Raw genomic sequence first — 24124 nt, 5'->3', positions numbered from 1 at the left:
CCAACAGGCCCCTCTGTCCATGGGACTCTCCAGGCAAAAATACTGGAGTGGGCTGTCATTTGCTCCTCCAGGAGCTCTTTCCCTCCCAGGGATCGAACCTGCGTCTCCTGCATTGGCAGGCGGGTTCTGTACCCTGAGCCACATGGGAAACCCTCACTATAAAGATAGGTATTAGTTAATTTTAAGTAAAAGAGGCATTTCATGTGCTACTCAAATGTGGGAAAATTCAATTGGCAAAAGAGAAATACTCATTATAGGGAGCTCTAAAAAAGTACACATTCTTTACAGGTACACATTTGCCTTATTGGATTTTTGTTTTTTCTCTGCCAATTATTTAAAAATATAAACAAAGGTGTTTTAGCAAGACAAAAGGGTGACCAATTGATCTAGTAATTAATAAGCAATAATGGAATATAATGGGGGGGGAGGGGTTTCATACTTGCCAAAGAATGACATGAAGAAAGAATACAAAATCTAAAATCGAGTCTTGCTCATCAACTAAAGTAAAAAAATTTACTCATCATTTTCCAGTTTAAAGTTTCTTATTTCTATTTGGTTCTTAAAATAACATTAGGATATTTCATGTTGAATTTAAAACTAACTAAAAGCATTACATTTTATTATATAACTTTAAATTCAGCCTTAAATTTTACAGAAAATTTATTTATATTAAAAAAATGGACATAAAAGTAGTCTTTAACGTTAAAACTCATAATATCAGAAATACCATGGGTGTGTACAACATAACCTACACTTTCCCATGTTTGACACTATTTGCTGAAGCACTAAAATAGTGTATACTATGATGGAAATAACTATTATCCAAAAATTATTGCTCGTTCATCATGGGCCATGTTGTCTGCATCAAGCAAATGAATTCATAGGTTTGAGGTTTTATCCTCCAATTCAGGATTTGTGCCCTTTATCAAATACCTGCAATGTTTTGCAACATCCAGTTGAAAATAGGCAAACAATTCTAGGCACTACCACAAGCTCTAGAAAAAATTATGATAATTCCCTATGATGAATTCAATTGTTTCAAACACAGTGCTAAAACCTTGTAACTCTATGTAAGAATTCCGTGGCTGTGAGGCTGAACCCTGCCTCCTGTCACTTATCCATCAAGGCCAGGATCATGTCACAGGTCAGGTTCTGCTCCAGGTCCTCACTTCCGGTCTTGGCTTCTAAGAAGTCAATGGGCACCATCTCTCCTGGGTACAGCTCTTCACTCACCAGGGATACCTCCTTGGCTGTAGCTTCTTGGGGAAAAAGGCACAGGATTGGTATATTTAAAATAAAGCTGAGAAGTTAAAATTGATAGATGGTGCAACTGTATCTTGGAAGTGACTGCTGAATTTTTAGCACAGCAGTAAGTGTTTTAGAAAGCAATCCTTCCGTTTATAGAACAGTACAAATGTGGTGCTGGAGAAGACTCCGGAGAGTCCTCTGAACAGCAAGGAAATCAAACCAGTCAATCCTAAAGGAAATCAACTGGGAATACTCGGTGGAAGGAGTATACTTCGGCCACCTGATGCGAAGTGCTGGAAAAGACCCTGATGCTGGGAAATTCATGGCAAGTGAAGGGGAAGGCCGAGGACAAGATGGTTGGATAGCATCACCGACTCAATGGACATGAATTTGAGCAAGCTCCGGGAGATGGTGAAGGACAGGGCAGTCTAGTGCTGCAGTCCAGGGTCACAGAGAGTCGAACACGACTGAGTGACTAACAATGACAACAACACAGTCATCTGCTGTAGCAGCCCCAGGAGATGGACATGGTGGCCATCAGCTCCATCAGGCCCAGGGACAGTCCACCAGAGTGGCCAAGGACGTCACCGCCTGGCTCACAGGTCCAGCCAGGACCCCATGAGATGAGAGTGTGGATCCACCAGGCCCCCAGGCTCATTCCTCTCCGATTCCTCACTGCCATTATTACCCCCACTTTACCAACCCACCCACTGCGGCGGCAGTATCAACACTGGTAGGACCAGGTGCCTTCCCAAGTCAGGCACTGAGGGTTCCCTTTCACAGTAACTCCCGCCACCCAGGGAAACGTACAACCAGAAACCACTGTGGAATAAAACCCGACTGGTTTAAAAGGAGGTACCGTCTTCCTTGGCTGGCTCTCTTGGGCTGGCGGGCTTCCTCTTCACTGCTCTTTCTTTTTCCACGGGGGTCGGCTTTTCCTGCCCAGAGTTACATTTTTTGGAGTGTCTGTGCATGTTGCTCTGTAGAGGGGAGAGGGAAACGACACAGCAGGGGGCAAGTCATTGTTGCCAGGAATGGCCTGGAAAACCCACGGCAAAGAGACAGGACGCAGGGAAGAGCACGTGCCTCACACAGTTTGTACAAACAAGACAACTTTTTAAAGGAGACTGCTTTCTGTTGTGTTTAGGTCTAGCCAAAATCCAGCTTGTCTTTAACTATTTTAAAAATCATAGGCGTCAGTGAGAAGACAACATTTATTTTTCTGGACTGTCTTTACTCTATGAAGCGAGGCTTGAAAATTTAAAGACTGGATCCTGGATTTTATGAAAATCAGTGATATTCCATGTATGTTTCATTGTGCTGTCAGCTTCCCCCCGGAAGGTATTAAGATTGTACAACATGTGGAGTTAAAAAGGCAGCTCAGAGCTTTCATATCAGACCTATTAACCATACATTTTTGTCAGCAAACACTCAGGATGATCTAAAGTAAGTGAGAACACTTACACTATCTGACAAGTTCATAAACTAAAGTAAGACATTGGCAGCATGTCATTAAATACGTCCATTATATAAAACACGCCTCCTAATTTCCATTTTGACTTCAGTGTGGTGCTAAGGGCCGTCCTGGTGTGTGGGGAGAAGGAGGGAGGATTCACATGTCAGGGGAGGGGAAATATTATTTAAATTTCTTTCATTCTATGCTTAGCCATAGGGGTTGGAACACTGCTTCAACAGCAGACTTGAGTAGCTGGGACAGAAACTGGTCTGTGAAGCTGAAAATATTTACATTCTGGCCCTTTACAGAAAAAAAGTGTACCAATCCTTGGTTAATAAAATGATAATGGATGTAAAACCAAGCCTTTTGGAGTCAAAGATTCTTCTGTGAATATGATAAAAAGCAATGGCTCCCCCACCCCCAGCAAAGTTCATAAATCTCCATCTACGACTTCCCAACAACGTCACGAAGTTCATGGCTAAGGACCCCGATACCAGTTTTTAATGAACAAACAAAAACATCCAGCCTTTAAAAAGTAAGTGGGGTAAGATTTTAAGTAAACATATCGATATTTGGGGCTTCCCAGATGGCGCTAGTGGTAAGGAACTCGCCTTCAAATGCATGAGACAAGACATGAGGGTTCAATCCCTGAGTCAGGAAGATCCCCTGGAGAAGAAAATGGCAACCCACTCCAGTATTCTTGCCTGGAGAGTTCCATGGACAGAGGAGCCTGGTGGGCTACAATCCACAGGCTCGCCGAGTCGTACATGACTGAGTGACTTAGCACACATCACCATTTAGGGCCCAGAGAGCAAAGTGTAATAATACAACAAACATTTGTGTCGGGGAAATGATTCTCAAGAGAGGAGGCCCCTGGTACTCTGAATCCAGAGTGGGGGTCCTTTCTGGGGAGGAAGCGGGGTGACATTCTGGCACCCACTCAAGTATTCCCACCTTGAGGAATACACAGGGTCCACTGTGTGTTAAAGACAGGCAGTCTGTGAATCACTTACTTTTGATTGGAGCATGGACTGCCTTACAGTGTTGTCAGTTTCTGCTGTGCAGCAACGTAAATCAGCTGTGCATGCCCGCGTGCTCAGTCGTGTCCAACTCTTTGTGACCCTGTGGACTGCAGCCTGCCAGGCTCCTCTGTCCATGGGATTCTCCAGGCAGGAATACTGGAGCAGGTTGCCATGCCCTCCTCCAGGGGATCTTCCCGACCCAGGGATTAAACCCACGTCTCCTGCATCTTCTACATCACAGGTGGGTTCTTTACCGCTGAGCCACCGGGTAAGCCTGAATCAGCTACAGGTGTACACATATCCTCTCCCTTCTGGACCTCTCTACCACCCCCCCACCCCACCCTTCTAGGTCATCATGGAGCACTGAGCTGAGCTCCCTGAAGTATACAGCAGCTTCCCACTGTTAACCAGTTTACCCACGGTAGCGTATATATGTCAATTCCACGCTCTCCATCCGTCCCACCCTCCCCTTCTCCTGCTGTGTCCACTGTTCTCTGCCACTTAAAAAAAATTAAATTGGAGTATCCAGATATGCTTTCATTTATTTACACCGAGTTTTGTTGTTGTTGCTTTTGTTGTTGTTTTTGGAGTAGTTTTACATTCTCAGCAACATTGAGAGGGAGGTAGAGATTTTCTGTCCTAAAAATCCTGTTCTGTGCCTATTCGTTCCTCCATCAAGCCCAACCCTTGGAGGCCATTGATCTTTTTATTGTCTCCAGAGTTTTGCCTTTTCCAGAGAGTTATGTAGTTGGAATCATACAATCTGTAGTCTTTTCAGACAGCTTCTTTCACCTAATGAGCATGTACAGTTCCTCTGTGTCTTTTTTTATGGTTTGATGGCTCATTCTTTTTTAGCACTGAATAATATCCCACTTTCTGGATGCACTGCAGTTTTGTGTCCATCCACCTACTCGAGGAAGCCTTGGTTGCTTCCGAATTGGGCTATTATGAGTAAAGCTGCTATAAACACCTGTGAGCAGGTTTGTATGTAAATATACCCTTTCGGCTCTTTGGGGGTAAATACCAAAGAACAGGGTTGCTGGATTGTACTGTACGAGTACATTTACTTTTGCAGGGAACTTCCAAGCTGTCTTCCAAAGTGGCTGCTCTGTTTCACACTTTCCCCAGCAATGCATGACAGTTCCTGTTGTTCCACATCCTGGCCAGCATCTGGTATTGTCAGTGTTCTGGATTTTGGCTGCTCCAACAGGTGTGTCGTGGCATCTCATTTTTTTAAAGTATTAAACAAAATGACTTTTATTCTAACAAGCTATTATACATGTTTTGGTAAAATAGCAATTGTTTGAATTTGCATTTCCTTGATGACATATGATGGGGAATAATTTTTCATGGGCTTATTTGCCATCTGTATAGCCTTCTAAGAAGATCATGGCATCCGGTCCCATCACTTCACAGCAAATAGACGGGGGAAAAGTGGAACCAGTGACAGATTTTATTTTCTTGGGCTCCATAATCACTGAGGATGGTGACTGCAGCTATGAAATTAAAAAAGACACTTGCTCCTTGGAAGAAAAACTGTGACAAACTTAGTGTATTAAAAAGCAGAGACATCACTTTGCTGACAAAGGTCCATCTAGTTAAAGCTATGGTTTTTCCAGTAGACATGTACAGATGTGAGAGGTGGACCATAAAGAAGGGTGAGTGCTGAAGAATTGATGCTTTCAAATTGTAGTGCTGGAGAACTCTAGAGAGTCCCTTGGACTGCAAGGAGATCAAACCAGTCAGTTCAGTTCAGTTCAGTCGCTCAGTCGTGTCCGACTCTTTGTGACCCCATGGACTGCAGCACGCCAGGCCTCCCTGTCCATCACCAACTCTAGGAGTTTACTCAAACGTATGTCCATTGAGTCGGTAATGCCATCCAACCATCTCATCCTCTGTCATCCCCTTTTCCTTCCACCTTCAATCTTTCCCAGCAGCAGAGTCTTTTCAAATGAGTCAGTTCTTCACATCAGGTAGCCAAAGTATTGGAGTTTTAGCTTCAGCATCAGTCCTTCCAATGAACATTCAGGACTGATTTCCTTTAGGATGGACTGGTTGGACCTCCTTGCAGTCCAAGGGACTCTCAAGAGTCTTCTCCAACAGCACAGTTCAAAAGCATCAATTCTTCCGCAATCAGCTTTCTTTATAGTTCAACTCTCACATCCATACATGACCACTGGAAAAACCATAGCTTTGACCTTTAGATGGACCTTTGTCAATCCTAAAAGAAAGAAATCAATCCTGAATATTCATTGGAAGGACTGATGCTGAAGCTCCAGTACTTTGGCTATCTGGTGTGAAGAGCCGACTCGCTGAAATAGACCCTGATGCTGGGAAAAACTGAAAGCAAAAGAAGAAGGCAACAGAGGATGCGATGGTTGGATGCATCACTGACTCAATGGGCATGAATTTAAGCAAACTCTGGGAGACAGTGTAAGACAGAGGAGCCTGGAGTGTCACAGACCGCCGGGTTGCAAACAGTCGGACTTGACTTAACGACTGAACAATGACAAATTTCTTCTTCGGTGAGGTGTCTGTTAAAATCCTTGGTCCATTTTTTAATTGGGTCGTTTTCTCGTGGTTAAGTTTTAAGAGTTCTTTGTATTCTGGATAAATCTTTTATCAGATGTGACATTTGCAAATATTTTCTCCCAGGTTGTAGCTTCTGTGCTCCTTCTTTTGACATAGTCTTTCACAGAAGTTTTTAACTTTACTGAAGCCCGTTGTATATCAGTTATTTCTCTCATGGATCATGTCTTTGGTGTTTTTTCTGTAAAGACATCACCATACCAAGGTCATCTGGAACTTTTCCCCCTATGTTATACTCTAGAAATTTTACAGCTTTTTTTTTTTTTTTTTTTTTAACCTTAAAGTCTGTGATCCATTTTGAGCTAATTTTTAGAAGAGTGTAAGGCCTGGATCTTGATTTTTTTTTTTTTTTTTTTTTGCACGTGGGTGTCCTATTGCTTCAGCATCATTTGTTGAAAAGATTATCTTTTCTCCAATGTCTTGCTTTTGCTCCTTTTTCAAAGATCAGCTGATTGTGTTTTTGGAGGTCTATTTCTGGGGTCTCTATTCTGTTCCATTGATCTGTTGGGTCTGTTCTTGCACCAATATCACGCTGTCTGAAGTTTTATTTTTTAATAGTTTTTTATATTTAAAAAAAGTTTATTTATTTATTTGGCTGCATCGGGTCTTAATTGCAGCAACTCGGGATCCCTTGTTGCGTCCTGGGAACTCTAGACCATGTGGCTCAGTAGTTGTGACACCAGGGCTGAGTTGCCCTGCGGCATGTGTCTTGGTTCACTGACCAGGGATCGAACCTGTGTCCCTAGCACTGGAAGGCAGATTCTTAACCCCTGGACTACCCGGGAAGTCCCTAAGGCTTTATATTTCCTCCTTCGATATTGTGGGTCTTCTGCTCTCTCTGTAAACCTTGGAATCAGTTTGTCAGTAACCACAAAGTAACTTGCCAAGACTCTGATGGGAATTGCACTGAGTCTATAGGTGACACCTTGATGATACTAAATTTTCTTATCCATAAACCTGGAATATTTCTCTACTCATTTGGTTCTTCTTTGACTTCATTCATCAGAGCATTCTTCATTTCTGTTACAGTGTATTGATCTCCAGCATTTCTTTTCAGTTCTTTCTTAGGATTTCCAGCTCAGCTTCCATGGTGTGCTGCCTATTTTTTCTGTTAGGGCTCTTAGCATATGAATCATAGTTGTTTTAAACTCCTGGTCTGATAATTCCAAGGTCCCTGGCCCTCCTGATGCTCTCTCTCTTCAAATTTTTATTTATTTATTTTTGCTCTTTGGCATGCCTTGGAATTTTTCTTGTTAGCTGGACATGATGTACTGTATAAAAGAAACTGCTGTAAATAGGTCTGGGCTGTAAAATCACTGTGAATGGTGACTACAGCCATGAAATTAAAGGCCGCTTGCTCCTTGGAAGAAAAGCTATGACAAACCTAGACAGCATATTAAAAAACAGAGACATTATTCTGTGGACAAAGGTTCATATAGTCAAAGCTATGGTTTTTCCAGTAGTCATGTATAGATGTGAGAGTTGAACCATAAAGGAGGCTGAGCACTGAAGAATTGATTCTTTTGAACTGTGGTGTTTGAGAAGAGTCTTGAGAGTCCCTTGGACTATAAGGAGATCAAACCAGTCCATCCTAAAGGAAATCAACTCTGAACATTCATAGGAAGGACTGTTGCTGAAGTTGAAGCTCAAGCTCCAATACTTTGGCTGCCTGATGTGAAGAGTCAACTCACTGGTAAAAGACCCTGATGCTGGGAAAGACAGCGCATGAGAAGGGGGTGACAGACGATGAGATGGTTGGATGGCATTACTGATTCAAAGGACATGAACTTGGGCAAACTCTGGGAGATGGTGAGGGACAGGAAAGCCTGGCGTGCTGCAGTCCACAGGGTCCCTAAGAGTTGGACACAACTTGGCGACTGAACAACAACAACAAATATTCTATCAAACGGATGGGCAGCATTTTATCTGTTAGTTGATGGACATTTGGGCAGTTTCCACTTCTTAATGAATAATGCTGCTGTGAACGGCTGTGTACACATTTTTGTGTAGTCATAAGCTTTCACTTCTTTGGGGTACATGACTCGGTGTGGAATCGCCAGGTTACATGGTAACTCTACGTTTAACTTTTTGAGGACATGCCAGGCTATCTTACAAGGTGACCTCATCATTTAAAAATTTCATCAGTAGTGTATGAGGGGTCCAATCTCCACACATCTTTTGTTATCTGTCTTCTTTAATAACAGTTATCCTGATGGCTGTCCCATGGGGTAACTCACCGTCATTCTGCTTTGCATTTCCTTAGTGAGGAATCTTTTCACAAGCCTATAGTTTATCTGTATATCTTCTTTGGAGAAATGTCTACTTAGATCCTTTGCCTGTTTTTAATAGAATACTTATCTTTTTATTATTGAGCTGTAAAAGTTCTTTATATAGTCTAGAGGTAAGCCCCAATGTGCTTGCTTGAATAGGAGGAAAAGTTTCAAAACTTCTGATTTTATGTTCTGAAGGAGTCTATGAGGCTGACTTATTCTTTTCTCTGTTTCCCTGTGGCTTCTTTACAATTTTAACTCAGCATGAATGACACTGTTTCTGGAGCACTGCCACTGCTTCTGTTTGAAATTCTGAAGTTTTAGCATTAACACTCTAAAACTGTCCCATGACACTACCCAAACACACAACGACCCTACCATCGTCTCTTAAGAGGAAAGACAGTTTCCTCCGTAAAACAGCCAAATTCAGATCATTTTAAACTTTTATAAAGTTAGAGTGAAGCTTATATTATATCTAGGAATCTGGCTAATCATCTCTGGTGCTTTTAAAATGTCCATAAATTGACACTTTTTTCTTTCAAAAGGGACTCATCCCCCATCCCTGGAATAGGGCCTGAATTATGTGATGCATTTGCAATGAATAGAAGTAGGGTCGTGTCACTTTTAAGACTAGGGGACAAAAGGCAGCATGGCTTCCTCCTTGCTATCTCTCACTCGCTCTGGTTATGAGGATACTTGAGCAGCCCAATGGAGAGGTCCATGTGATTAGGAACTGTGGCCTCCAGCCAATATTGAGGGCGCCAACTTGGAAGTGGTCCCTCCAGCCCTCGTCAAGCTGTCAAATGACTGCAGCCCTGACAACATGCTGATTGCGACCCATGACAGACCCAGAGCCAGAGCCAGGCCAACTTCCTGACCCACAGAAAATGAGACAGGACAAATGTGGGTTGTGTTAAGCCAGTACGTTGCGGGTAATTCATTATGCCATAGATAACTAATACAACATCTAAAAAATGATAAATAGAAGAGGAAGTGTATTTCTCAGCATAGTACCAGTGGCATGAGTCTAAGAATATCTACAAAACGTATGAAAAACAGCATTCTCTCTATGAAGTAGCCTAAATCGAATCCACAAGGACAATTCTTTAAAATGTTACCTGAGAAGCAGGAGTTCTTTAGTCTGAGGACTCCCTAAAGCCATTTGCAAGATTCTGTCTGCAGAATTGTCTTTTTCCACAGAAGGGAGACCGCACATTTATATAAGATTTCCAAGACTTTCGTGACTCCAAAAAACTAATAACCACTTTCCTAAGGCATGACAGATGCTATCTTAAATCACAGCAAGTTTCTATAATCAGGTTTAAACTGCCTGGGTTGACACTGTGCCTGGGGGATCCCGGGATCTTTTCAAGGAGGATTTATTGTGACTTGAGTGAGCTTACCCAGCGGGAAAAACCTTTGCCACACTTGGGGCATTCGTAAACAGTCGGGACGAAATTGGCATCGTGGTATTTCTTGAAGTGCACATTTAGAAGCTGCTGCTGTCGGAAACATTTATTGCAGGCGAGACAGACAAACGGCTTCTCTCCGGTATGGGTACGTATGTGAACTGTCATATGACGTTCCTGGAAGGCAAGGAAAACAAACAGGCTTAGCTACTGACAATTTTTTAGTATCGGGCATTATGTATTGTGTGTGTTTAGTCACTCAGTCATGTCTGACTCTTTGTGATCTCATGGACTGCAGCCGGCAGAATACTGGAATGAGTTGCCATTTCCTCCTCCAGGGCATCTTCCTGACCTAGGGATTGAACCTGCATCTCTTGCATTGCAGCGGATTCTTTCCTGCTGAGTCACTGGGGAAGCCCCATTATTAACTGCATACCTCTCCCCCCTCCTCCAAAGATGTGTGCATTTTTAAGAAAAAACAAAGCCAATGCATTCTCAACACAGCTCTACCATGGAAGCTGCACAGTATGGCCTCTAGGAAGCAAGGTCTTACCCGGTCCTTGCCCCCAGGTTACCAAGTTCTCACGATTAATCCCAGCCGGTCCTTCACTCCCGGGGGGATGAGGCAGACCACACTTGGAAGAGCGAAACCGAAATCAATTTCCTCTCCAGAAGAGTTCATGTAGCTGCAACCTCATTTCTATAATTATTTGCCATGATCCAAGTTTACAAAGAGCAGACAGATCCTGCAAACTTGAAAACCTGTCCTTAAGAGTTTCAATTCAGCGGCTATTTGGGGGTCGAAGGAAGTTAAGCATCTAAACGTTTTCCTGGCTATTACCCGACGGTGTACAGCAAATCTCCATATTGATTTAAAAGCACAGTGGTGAAAATCATTGTTCTCAGCAAAGAAATCACCAGAAATTTTAACTAAGATTTCTATGAGTAACTCATTTGGGGAATCAAGACAAAAATATAGATCCTACATGCGGTGGGACAACTGAGTTGACGTGCCGCAACTACTGAGCCTGTGCACCTAGAGCCCGTGTGCTGCAACGGGAACCCACCGCGAGGAGAACCGCACGCGCTGCAACTAGAGCGTAGCTCCCAATGTCCACAACTTGAGAAAGGCACATGCATCAGCAAAGACCCGGCACAACCAAACATTCGCAAATTAGTTAAAAAACAAGACACACAACAGTCCTGCTTGGTGTGGCTGCTCTGACTCATGTTCGGGCAGCCCCCCTGCTTTTGCACCATCGATGCCAACGTCACATAGCCAAAGGGCAGAGAGTGTGTTGGCAGCATGACTACTTAATGACAGTGACTTTGACCTTATGCTTCTGATTGGCTTCAAGGACCTCAAGGGGTCTGTGAGCCACGCTTTTGAACCCACGCTGTAAAAACAACTCTTGGCTCACGCACAGCTGTCTTTTGGCTATCCTGAATAGTCTCTTTTATGGAAGGCACTATTTTCCAGAATATGTTCAAAGTGGAAGAGAACCCCACTCCAGCCCTCCTTCTTGCATCCCCCGCCCCCCAGTGCCTGCCGGGCCCCGATACACAGCACCTGCTTGCAGGCGTAGCTGCAGTAGTCGCACTTGAATCTCTTCTCATTTTTGTGAGTTTTCTGGTGCTGGATCAGAGTGTAGCGATCGTGGAACACAGCAGGGCAGTAACGGCACTTCATCTCTGCAGCTTCGTATGTGTGCAGTTTGCGCAAATGGACACCTAAAAGCATCATGGAGCATCACGTACAAGAAGTTATTTTCTGTGAGGTCGATTTTCCCCTACCCTTCAAGTCGAGTTTCTCAGCCTTGGAACTACAGGCAGACCTCAGAGATACTGCAGGTTCCCTTTCAGACCATTACAATAAACCAAATAAAGCAAATATTAATACATGGATGTTTTTGCTTCCCAGTACCTATAAATCTTATGTTTATGCCAGACTATCGTCTATTAAGTGTGCAGTAGCATTGTGTCTAAAAACCTAGATACACGCTTTAATTTAAAACTACTGCTTTAAAAAATGATAATTGTCATCGGAGCCTTCAGCAAGTCATAATCTTTTTGCTGGTGGAGGATTTGAAATATTGTGAGATTTATACCAAAATGTGATACACTGACAAGAAGTGAACAGATGTAGTCGGAAAAAAATGGTGCATATAGACTTGCTCAATGCAGGGTTGCCACAAACGTTCAGTGTGTAAAAAACACAGCATCTGAGGAGCACAATAATGCAAAGTGCAATAGAATGGGGTCTGCTGGTAGTAACACTTGAAGCTGGCTGATTTCTTCCTGGGCGGGGTGGCGGCACCCTGGGTGCTGCAGGATGTATGTTTAGCAGCATTGCTGGCCTCCACCCTCTAGCACCAGTCACATCCCTTCCTCCCCAGGGTGATAGCCAAAGTGCCTTCAGATACTGTCAAATGCCCACCTCCCCAGCCATAAAGTCATTCTCAGCTGAAAACTGCTGCTTTAAATGCACAGTGTACTGACATCTCATGCTAATATTCTTTCTCACGGAGTTAAGCACATAAGGCAGGACATATCGGACCCAACACGTTCATTAAACAAAGCACTTGGAGAGCCTTACTGTGTGGCTGGATTTTTAGGATAATGGTAAGATGGTTTTATGTGCGTGTCTGTGCACATGCTGACTGTGTCCGACTCTTTGCAACCTTATGGACTGTAGCCCACCAGGCTCCTCAGGCAAGAATACTGGAATGGGTTGCTATTTCCTTCTCCAAGGGATCTTCCCGATTCTGGGATAGAACCCGTGTCTTGCGTCTCCTGCATCGGCAGGTGGGTTCTTTACCACTCTGTCGCCTAGGATGGTTTTACGTAACAAAGATATAACTTCTGCAATTTTTGCATAATTTAAAAAAATATATATTTATTTGGCTGCACCAGGTCTTAGTTGGGGCATGCAGGATCTAGTTCTCTGATCAAGGATCAAACCTGGACCCCTGCATTGGGATCTCTGAGTCTTAACCACTGGACCACCAGGGAAGTCCCTAACCTCTGTATTCTGATGTAAAAGCCCATTCTGTTAGATGTCAAGCCTCTGATTTTTCATATGTCATAATTGACAGACACACTCTAAGATAATTTCTTGTCAACTGAGTCTAGCACAAGTTGGCTTTGTGATCCTTTGTGTCAGAGGCTAAACTAAAATCAACAACTGCTGGGTGGAGGTACACACGTCAGGTGTGCCGATTCAGTCATTTAAACAGCTTGGTGTCTCCTATAGAGACAAGAAGGAAGGCTGAGCTTGGCTTGTTTACAGAACATCTCGTGACATGTATGGAGGGTGTCACTGACTCAGATGGGCCATAGCCTGTATTTCTTGGTGGTGGTGTCGAAAATGTCCCTTCTTGGCAACTGGCTCATGATTCACACCCTACAAGGTCCCGCTGGGCTCTGTTTTGAAACTGACAAAGATTTTGAAGAAAAATAAAAGCTAAGGCTTCACTAAACACCTTTACCCTTTCAGAAATGTTTTCAAAATAGTGTCTCTCATCTCTAGAGTTTCTCCGGGCAAACTGGGGACTCTATCTCTGCTGGCATATTCTGAGCATCACAGTGTTACGTGTTTTAGGAAGAGGACAGAGGCAGTGGCAACTGAGGGACCAGGAACCCTGGAACAAAGGAGAGAGGCTGGCTCACTCACTCTACCTGTCCCCCACCCCTGACACCAACTACAGCCAGTTTCCCCTGAAGGTGGCATATGATCCCAGCTCTCAACCCGGCACTCAGACGTGCTCAAGGTGCCTCCTCTGTTATGATGGTTTACCTGGTCACAATGTGGATTTCATGTCACAGGAAGAGGACTGTTTCACTGAAGCAAGTTCCTTATGGAAAGAACCATGTCTCACTTCTTACTTTTGTACCTTTAGTTCCCAGAACTTTTCAGGGTCACAGCAGGGGGTTAAGAAAAGCTTACTGAGTGTCACTGGACAGAACACTGATAAAAGATTCAGAATCTGCAACGAGGCCATGTCCTGGCATTCTGGTCATGGGACTCTGGGGTAAGTTCGCTTTCTGTCTCTGATCCCCTTCGTCATTTGTAAAAAAAACAGACCCAATACAGAGCCAAGAAACACCTGGAGAAAGCCCATTGTGAGCTCTAATGCCTGTGAGAGCTCATCTGTGTACCTAGACTGGACCTGGACCAAACTCTGAAACTGCAATTATGCGATATAGCCACAAGATGGCACCATAGGACCGCTGAAAAAAAAAAAAACAGCAACCAAAAAAAACAAACAAACAAACCCCAACCCAACCCCAGGAGCAGTTCTTGAATCCTACTGCCTCCCTGGCATCAGGCCCAGGGCTCCTCAAGTTTCCCAGAGCTGCACACAGTGCAGCCAAAAGAAGTCAGTAGCACTGACATGTATACAGTATCATGTGTAAAACAGATAGCTAGTGGGAAGCTGCTGTACAGCACAGGGAGCTCAGCTCAGTGCTCTGGGGTAACCTAGTGGGATTGACCCAGAAGGGTAGGATGGGGCGGGGTGGGAGAGAGGCTCAAGAAGGAGGGGATATATGAATACATATAGCTAAGTCACATTGTACTGTAAAGCAGCTGTGAAAAGTGAAAGTCTTCGTGGCTCTGTCATATTCAAGTCTTGCAACCCCATGGACTGTAGCCTGCCAGGCTCCTCTGTCCATGGGATTCTCCATGCACGAATACTGGAGTGGGTTTCCATTTCCTTCTCCAGAGGATCTTCTTGATCCCAGGATTGAACCCAGGGCTCCTGCATGCAAGCAGATTCTTTACTGTCTGAGCCACCGGGGAAGCTCAAAGCAACTACACGCCAATGAAAAGAACAATAAAGGAAGTTCTGGGTGCCAGACACTCACGCAGGTCGCTCTTCCTGGCGATGACGGTGGTGCAGTGCGGGCACGGGTATTTGGGGACGTTCTCGCTGTGCTTCTGCAGGATGTGCATCTTCATGGTCCCGCTCTGGGTGAAGCGGGCATGGCAGATGTGGCACTCGTAGGGCTTTTCACCTGGGACATGGAAGACAGCAGTGACCCTCTGCTGAGGCGCTCCACCCCGAAAACCCTGGTGCTCCCCAAAGGACACCTGGGGCTGAAAGCCTTTCTTTCCCCCCAATATTCCCTTTTCAGCTCCTTCATCCTACATTTGACTCTCCAATGAGCGCAAGATTCCTAAATCAAGCCGGACAACATCATGTCCAGCTGTGTGGACAGTGGGCCAGAGGGAGCGACTCTCCTAACATCTGGTGGCTGCTCATGGTTCAAGACCCATGCGTGCCTGTGTGCTCACTCACCCAGTCATGTCCAGCTCTTTGCAACCCCATGGACTATAGCCTGCCAGGCTCCTCTGTCCATGGGATTCTCCAGGCAAGATACTGGAGTGGGTGGCCATGCCCCCCTCCAGGGGATCTTCCTGAACCAGGGATGGAACCCGCGTCTCTTGTGTCTCCTGTGTTGGCAGGCGGGTTCTTTACAGGGAAGCCCTCAGAGAAAGCAATGCTTTACCTATTTGGCCTTAAGCAGGAGAAAGTCCTACCTGAATGTGTTCTCATGTGCCGCTTCAGCTTGTAGGTGTCTTTGCTGGCGTAGCTGCAGAGGGAGCACTGAAAGGGGCGCTCACCCGTGTGCGAGCGGATGTGGCGCTTCAACTTGCTCGCCTGGTAAACAAATGAAAGATATTTATTGCAATGGAAACGTGAAACCTGCGGACTCTTGAATAAAGCAGCATTATAAAAGATATGTAAATGAGTCCAACGTTAACATCAGAGCCCATTTCACACCCCGGAAAACACGCTAAGCCTTTCATTTTCCTTTCTGGGTTGGATGGTGTCCTTCATCTGAGTTGTGTGCGCTGAGATCCTTGGGCAATAATGAGCGGAAAGATCAAGAGACTCTCATCTTCAGCTTCGCTTTACAAGAGAAGATGGAAATCCAGACGCTCAGTGCAAACACGATTTTATTTTCATTTCTAAGGCAACATCCTCTCAAAAGCGGCAAAGTTTAGATTATGCTGCAGAAGCGCAGAGGCCACAAAACTATTGTTTGTGTAAATAGAGAAACTTGAAACATGAGCTCTTGAATGGACCTGTGTCTGTTGGAGGCACTTCACAGCTCCAAGTCCTGTGGACCCTAAACAGCCCAGGGATGGAGGAAAGCCTTCTTGGTAATTAAGAAGAGGTTCCAGGGATTTCCCTGGTGATCCAGTGGCTAGGACTCTACGCTCCCAATGCAGGAAGCCCAGGTTCAATCCCTGGTCAGGGAACTGGATCCCACATGCCACAACCCGCAGCGAAGAGTGAAATAACTATCTTTTAACAAAAGAATAGGTTCCATGCGGCAGTAGTTTCTCCATGAGAAGTAACTTTAAAAAAATTATTTATTTTATTTTTGAATGCATTGGGTGTTTTTTGCTGCACAAGCCTTTCTCTAGTTGCAGAGCACGAGGGCTCCTCTCTGGTTGTGGGGCACGGGTTTCTCATTGCAGTGGCTTCTCTTGCTGTGGAGCACGGGCTCTAGGTGCTCAGCCTTCAGTAGTTGTGGCCTATGGGCTTAGTTGCTCCGTGGCATGTGGGCTCTTCCCAGATCAGGGATTGATGGAACCGTGTCCCCTGCATTGGCAGGCAGATTCTTGTCCTCTGTACCACCAGAGAAGTAACTTTTAAGTAGAAGAAAAGTAACATTTAAGTAGAAAAAAAATACACTACATTCTAATTTGATTAGAATGTATGTATCCTACTCAGTTAAAAGGCAGACACGCCTCTCATTTGATCTTTTTTTGCCTATTTTATTACTTTCAAGAACTGTTCTTACTCTGTAATCACTAATTTAGGGCCTTTATCTACCTTTAGTAGAACAGAAGGTAATCACCCATGCCTGGAATACAGATGTCAGAAAGCCCTGAGCAGCCTCTTTGTAAGCATAGGAGGGCTGCACTGGGCTGGGTGCCCTAATGTGCAGCAACTACACACAAACCTGGAGAACATTCTAGAACAGGGGAAGACTTGGAAAACAAGGGCCGAACCAAAGAAATTCGGCTTTTAGATTTTCATTTATTTATTTTTGGTTGGACTGGGTCTTCGCTGCTGCGGGCAGGCTTTCTCTAGCTGCAGTGAGTGGGGGCGCTCTTGGTCGCAGTGTGATGGCCTCTCACTGCTGTGGCTTTTCTTGTTGCAGAGCACAGGTACTGGGCACACGGGCTTTGGGAGTTGCGGCACATGGGCTCAGTAGCTGTGGCCCACGGGCTTAGTAGCTCTGTGGACTGTGGGATCTTCCCAGACCAGTGATCGAACCCCTGCACTGGCAGGCTGATTCTTTATCCTCTGCGCCACCAGGGAAGTCCCAGCTTAGATTTTTAGAAGAAAAAAAGGTATCTTTGAGTGTACCAGAAAGCAAAACAAAAAGGACTTTTAAAATCATAGCACGAAAGGTTTGATACGTTGCACGGTGTGAATGATCAAAGAGAAGTGTTAGTCACATAGGCATGTCCGACTCTGTGACCCCACAGACTGTAGCCTGCCAGGCTCCTCTCTCCGTGGAATTCTCCAGGCAAGAATACTGGAGTGGGTAGCCATTCCCTTTTCCAGGGGATCTTCCTGACGCAGTGATCAAACCCAGGTCTCCTGCACTGCAGGAAGATTCTTTACTGTCTGAGCCACCAGGAAAACCCATCAAAGAAGGCTGTGTGTAAACCTTCTCTGGACGGCTGTGAAAGCGAGGATGGGGAGAGAGGGGAGTTCAGAAGCGGCTATACCTGCACCCTAGCCTTACTCCTGCTGGCACTTGTGTACAGGGGTGATGTCAGGGAGGGGACCTGGGCTACTCCTCCTTAGAGCAGACCTTCATTCTGTGAAACCCCCCATTTGTGTTTTTGAAATGGAGCAGGAGCCTATACTTCTCTGGTGGCTCAGGCAGTAAAGATTCTGCCTGCAATGCAGGAGACCCAGGTTCGATTCCTGGCTTGGGAAGATTCCCTGGAAAAGGGAAAGGCAACCCACTTCAATATTTTTGCCTAGAGAATTCCATGGGCAGAGGACCCCGGGGGGCTACAGTCTATGGGGGGTCACAAGGAGCCGGACACCTGGGCGACTCACACTTTCACTTTCAGGATCCTATGGTCCTTGTCCCCTCCCCTCCCCCCGAAATGTTCTGTGCCTGCCTTTTGTCTGTGGAAAACTTTAGTCAAAGAATAAGTTCAACCAGAGAGCAAGAAATGCTGAAACAAAAGAAAAACAAAGTCAAAAGAGACTGACTAATAACGATGTTTTCATTCAGCATAGTGAAGGACCTTTAGTTCTTTCTCAAGGGCTATAGACAATATTCTGGGCCATATCCTGTGAACTGTCTTATAGATACTAAAACACCAGGTGGAAAAGTTAACTACATGAAGACCAGACGGCACCCAGGACATGAGCTGCCACAATTCTGAGAAATGGCCTCAAAGAAATGGGAACAAAGGGATCCTGGAACTGAAGATTAACTGTACCTAAAACAACCAAGATGATGCTGGTCCAACCAGTGACGACCAATTTGAAGATGAGTGTTACAGATGACTGCTATTTCTGCATGTAGCTCCCTACCCCCCAACTCTGTCTATAAAGGCTCTCACCCTCTGCTTGTCGGGGTCGGGGGAGTCGGCCTTTGGACAGACTTCCGCCACCCTTTCCCTCAAGTTGCTGGTGGTGGTGGTTTAGTCCCTAAGTGTGTCTGACTCCTGTGACCCCATGGACTATAGCCTGCCAGGCTCCTCTGTCCACGGGATTCTCCAGGCAAGAATACTGGAGTGGGTTGCCATTTCCTTCTCCAGGGGATCTTCCCAACCCAGGAATCGAACCTGCATTGCAGGCAGATTCTTTACTGACTGGGCTATGCTAGCACCTGAAATAAAGCAAACTTTCCTTTCCACCAACCTGACCTGTTTATTGGCTTTTGAGTGGCGAGCAGCTGGACCCTACACACACATACTCTTTTGGTTACATTTTCATTATACAGTTACAACCTTTAACTCAGATGAAAAACAATTTTTAAAAATAGTAATAGCAAAAAAGAAAATTATTTTTGGAATCAAATCCTGACACTGTCTGTGAAATTTCCTAGTTGATGAAACACAGTTGCATCACTACTGCATTTAAACTTTCCCTGTCCCCTTTGGTTTAGTTGAGTTCGAGTGTCTTTTCCTTGCACAATGGGCTCAGGACTCAGCATGTGCTGTACTGGACGGCAGAATCCTTAAAACTTGCAGAAAAGTGACATTCAAAAGTAACTGCAGTCCAGTGGTTAAGAATCCGCCTTGCAGCGCAGGGGACACTGGTTTGACCCCTGGTCGGGGAGGATCTCACATGCCGCGGAGCAGCCGGGTCTGTGAGTCACAACTGCTGGGCCTGTGCTCTAGAGCCCGGGAGCCGCAATTACCGAAGCCCACACGCCCTAGAGACTATTGCTTCACAACTGCAGAGTAGGCCCCACTTGCTGCAACTAGAGAAAACCTGCGTGCAGCAACAAAGACCCAGCACAGACAAAAATAAAAATAAGTAAATAAGAAATTTAAAAAGTAACCCTACCCTGCTGCTGTCATTTCACTGAGAATGAGCTCAGTTTTCTGGGATGTATAAGTAAACCAATCTAGTTGAAATGATTATGATAAAACTGAAGATTCAAAAAGGTGGTCTCTGTCCTTAAGAACAGAAATGGCCATGTTTAAATCTTCAAGCAAGTTGCTTTGCACGGAACCAAGTACCACTGAGGAAAGCTCAAAGATTTCAGCAAAAATTCAAACCGGATCTGTGTTCTGTGTTAGAGCAAATACATTTTGATTTTGTGGAATGAGTGCTACATGGAATGCTGAGTAGAATGTTTACACAAATATGAGAATTATTTCTCAAGGACCATAGATTACTTGTAATCTGTACACCATAATATATTACTTTCACTAGTTTGTGTCAAATAAAAAAAAAGAAATCATGTTTTAAAAATTAAATTTAGAAACGAGAACGAGATATTGGAAGAGATTCTATTAGCAGTTTGATTTATAGAAACTTCTTAATAAGACACTAAGTACAAAGAGTGAACTTACTTCTACACTAGCGTACTTGCACATGGAGCATTTAAAGGGTTTCTCGTGAGTGTGTTTATAACGTCTATGCCGGATGAGTTCTCCACTGGTGACAAATGCCATGTCACAATCACCACACTTGTGGGGTCTGGTTCCTGTAAAAGCACACAGTTTATTCTTTCAAACAGGATTTAACAACAATTTTTCTAGGCAATTATCACATATAAATGATACTCAGTCTCAAAATGATTTAAAAATTCAGAAGAGGCTCTTTAAACCAAATGCTCCAGAGAGATATAAGAAAAATCTTTGGACCATCCAATGTTTTTAACCAAAGTGGAAGAAAAAAAGACAAAACTAAAGTCTAAAAAAAGACACCATTTTAATTTAGAAACAGGTGGATTTGCCTTCTTACACAAGTCTCAACACGCATCCTGCAAGGGAAATGCGCCCCTCAGCTGTTTACCTGTATGGGTGTTGACATGATTCCGAAGGAGGGTGACTGTACGGAAAGCCTTCAGGCACAGGTGACACACGTGGGGCTTTTCAGTGCTGTGAATTTTCATATGACGATTGACACTCGAAATTCTAGAAGACGTGAACTTGCAGAAGTTGCAGTGGAAGGTTCGTTTTACTTCTGCAGGAGGGAGAGACAACATTTATGTGTTTGTAAACATTTTCCTTTAGGTGCTCAGATTCCACTTAAATACATCAAAGTAACTTGGCACATCCTTTTTTTTTTTTTTTAAACCTAACGTGGTGACCCAACAAAAGACACTCCATGCAAATGGTAACCAAAAGAAAGCTGGGTGGCTATACTAATAGATGAAATAGACTCTAACAAAAACTGTTACAAGAGACTGATAAGAACATAATGTAGGGCTTCCTGGGTGACTCAGTGGGAAAGAATTCACCTGCCAATGTAGCAGACATGGGGTTCAATCCCTGATCCAAGGAAGATCCCACCTGCTGCAGAGCAACTAAGCCCATGTACCACAACTACTAAAGCCCACACGCCTTGAATCCTGTGCTCTACAACAAAAGAGGCCACCACGATGAGACGCCTGCACATGGAAACCAGAGAGTAGTCCCTGCTCTGCTGCAGCTAGGGAAAAGCCCTCGCAGCCAAAAATAAATAAGAAAGCATTTAAAAAAAAGAACATAATAGTAAAAGAGTCAAATCATCACGAAGATATAACAATTATAAACACATGTGCACCTAAAAATAGGTCTCCAAAATACTTGAAGCAAAAACTGAAAGAATTGAAAGTAGGAAGAGAGCCTTCAATAGCAGTTGGAGACTTCAACAACCCACTTTCAACAGTGAAGAGCACACCTAGGCAAAATATCAAGGAAACAGAAGACTCAACACAAACCTATTTGACAGAATAGACTTCTATGAACACTCCACTCAACAAGAGCAAAATATACATTCTTCACAGGTGTATATAGAACCTTCTCCAGGAAAGACAATAGGATAAACCAGGAAACAAGTGTCAATTAATTTTAAAAGACAGAAATAATCTGCCCTTTGACCATCACAGACTGAAGTCAGTAATCAATAAAAGAAAGAAATTTGGAAAATTCACAAATATATAGATTTAAACAATACACTCCTAAAGGACCAATAGGTCAAAGAAGAAATTGCAAAATACTTTGAGACTATGCTAACCACAAGTAAGAAGGGACAGTGGTAGCAGTGTGGTTTTCTAAACTGAATCACTTTTTAGCCCTGACCAACTGTTGCTAGAAGGAGGAAACAACAAAGGGTGGCCAGATACAGCTTTTTATAAAAGAGCTAAAGATTGAAATTTCAAGGGTGAAATCTCTTGATTTAGATAAGAGAGAAACTAAACTTTTTAAAAACCTGAACAAATAAATTTTGAGGGTCAGGTTTATCCTCTTTTCTAGCCTCACCTAAACATCCCTCCCCTTAGAAGATGTCTTGGCTGCCTTCTGGGTATCACTCTGTCCATCTCCCAGCACTGACACACTTGCTTTGGTCTCCATCAGACCTCCCAGCCCCCAGGGCTGCAAAGTAGGGAGCAGATGGGGCCCAAGCTTCTATCTGTTGCTGTTGTTTAGCTGCTAAGTCGTTTCCGACTCTTTGCAACCCCATGGACTGTACCTGCCAGGCTCCTATGTTCAGGGGATTTCCCAGGCAAGAATACTGGAGTGGGTTGTCATTTCCTTCTCCAGGGCATCTTCCCAACCCAGGGATCAACTTCCCAACCCAACTCGCATCTCCTGCACGAGCAGGTAAATTCTTTACCACTGAGCCACCTTGGAAATCCAAGCTTCTATTTAAGTGCACCTAAGTAGAAGGGAGTCTCGGAACTATGCTTTTAAAACATTTGGTCACAAAACGCAAAACTCTTTTGCATTTGATTCACAATACAGAGTTCAAAGTTTCCTGCCATTCTGAAAACAACTAAAGCAACCACTACAAACTCAAACTGCCCTCTCCCCACTAAAGAGAATCAGTTGCCCTGCTGTTTGCAGAGCTTCTTGCACCAAATGAACTGGCCTACCCTTTGCCTTGTTTTGATTTTTCCTAGTGCTGGGTTTTTCAAGGTGTGCTTGACTCAGTTCAGGTTTTTCTTTTTGTTCTTCCATATTTAAGTTTGAAAATGTCAGAACAATTTCATCTCTTCCTTCATCTCCTGGCCTTGCTTCCACAAGAAAAAACTGCTCTTCTGCTTTTTCAGTGAATCCACCTTCAGTCAGCAGCTGTTCCTCTTCCTGACCTTTCTGGAGCTAATACACAAAAACAAGTATTCAAACAAGCACAATACTGTTAATTACAGCCTGGTTTAACTCTTCGCCTTGATGAAACCATAAAATCCACAGAGGAAAACACAAAAAAGTACAGAAAATTGCCCGTTGTAACCAAAATGCTTAAACTGTAACTATTAAGCATCAAGGGTTTGAATGGAACATTAATACAGTTTAGAAACTCAATGGATCTTATCGTATTCTAATTAGTGTAACTTCTTAAACTCTAAAAAAACTGTACAAGTTCTTCCATGATTTTTCTGGGACATATTTTTATTGTAACAATTTAATCTTTTTTTTTTTTTTTTGGATGTGGACCATTTTTAAAGTCTTTATTAAATTTGTTAACATATTGCTTCTGTTTTATGTTTTGGTTTCTTGGCCATTAAGGCATATGGGATCTTAGCTTCCAGGGATCAAACCTGTACCCCCTGCACTGAAATGAGAAGTCTCAACCACTGACCACCTGAGAAGTCCCTGTGTTTAAAATACAAAATTTAAACCGCTTGTCCATATGTAATACTGCACAAGTTAGTCGCTCAGTCATTTCCGACTCTTTGCGACTCCATGGACTATAGCCCACCAGGCTCCTCTGTCCGTGGGATTCTCCAGGCAAGAACACTGGAGTGGGTAGCCATGCCTTTCTGAGGCATCTTCCCAACCCAGGGAAGGAGAACTCTAAAAAATAGTTTTGTGGCTCCCCCTTCCTTTTCTTAAAACCAGGTGTACCTTTATGGATCCAGTGCTTTCTTCCAGGCTCACTGCAGACTTACAGTCTTCAACGGCCCCAGTCACATTCTCCTCCAGAAGCTGAAATTGCATCACCTCCATCTGCTGCAGCGAGTATACCTCCTCCTGGACATTGAGGACACACTGGTGCAGGCTCTGCTGGGCTGCCTCCTCGAGCCACACCAGCGACTGCACCCCACTACCGGCCTGGTGCACCGTCACCTGCATCTCGTCCTCCTGCTGGGGATCCAGCCAGCTGAGGTCCTGCAGTTCAGCCTCTTCCGAGGGGAAGTGCACGGTCTGCAGGGTCAGGATGTGCCTCTCGCTCTCCTCCGGGGCAGCCAGCACCAGCTCTGGCACCTCTTCCAGGATCGTGGTCTGGAGGGGTCCCTGAGCACTCTCCACCGCCAAACCCGCAGAGCCCGACTGTTCCTTTACTCGGCACACCCCGTCATTGTCATTTTCCTCTTCTTCCTCCTCCTCCAGGGCCCTGTCTGGTATCAACTCTGGTTCTTTGATTTGGGTGAACTGCTCAGGGGGGACACAGAGCTCAGCCCCTGCCATTATGACTC

The 24124-nt window shown here is 44.3% G+C and overlaps 1 protein-coding gene across 1 annotated transcript; it reads right to left on the bottom strand.

The window, feature by feature from the left end:
- Positions 1-1110: 1110 nt before the first annotated feature.
- Positions 1111-24124, bottom strand: CTCFL (CCCTC-binding factor like). The gene is made up of 10 exons (XM_055544630.1): positions 23553-24124; positions 22580-22805; positions 20515-20685; positions 20070-20203; positions 15537-15657; positions 14861-15010; positions 11565-11725; positions 9989-10171; positions 2108-2228; positions 1111-1259 (listed from the first exon to the last, which is right to left on the bottom strand). Exons 1-10 carry the CDS (start codon positions 24114-24116, stop codon positions 1111-1113), a joined length of 1980 nt encoding a protein of 659 aa, XP_055400605.1. The 5' UTR covers positions 24117-24124.

Source organism: Bubalus kerabau, chromosome 13 (assembly GCF_029407905.1).
Source record: "Bubalus kerabau isolate K-KA32 ecotype Philippines breed swamp buffalo chromosome 13, PCC_UOA_SB_1v2, whole genome shotgun sequence".
In the NCBI taxonomy this organism is placed as follows: Eukaryota; Metazoa; Chordata; class Mammalia; order Artiodactyla; family Bovidae; genus Bubalus; species Bubalus kerabau.
Note: the sequence above shows the minus strand (reverse complement) of the source record. Positions and strands in the feature narration are given on the sequence as shown.

What these genes read in the sequence shown, in the direction of transcription:
- CTCFL (XM_055544630.1), bottom strand. Translation starts at nt 24,116, where the DNA reads ATGGCAGGGGCTGAGCTCTGTGTCCCCCCTGAGCAGTTCACCCAAATC. An exon ending in GCAAGTACGCTAGTGTAGAA is followed by an intron (nt 15,658 to 20,069) that starts GTAAGTTCACTC and finishes TTTGTTTACCAG; the next exon opens with GCGAGCAAGTTGAAGCGCCA. An exon ending in AGAGCCAGCCAAGGAAGACG is followed by an intron (nt 1,260 to 2,107) that starts GTACCTCCTTTT and finishes TTTTTCCCCAAG; the next exon opens with AAGCTACAGCCAAGGAGGTA.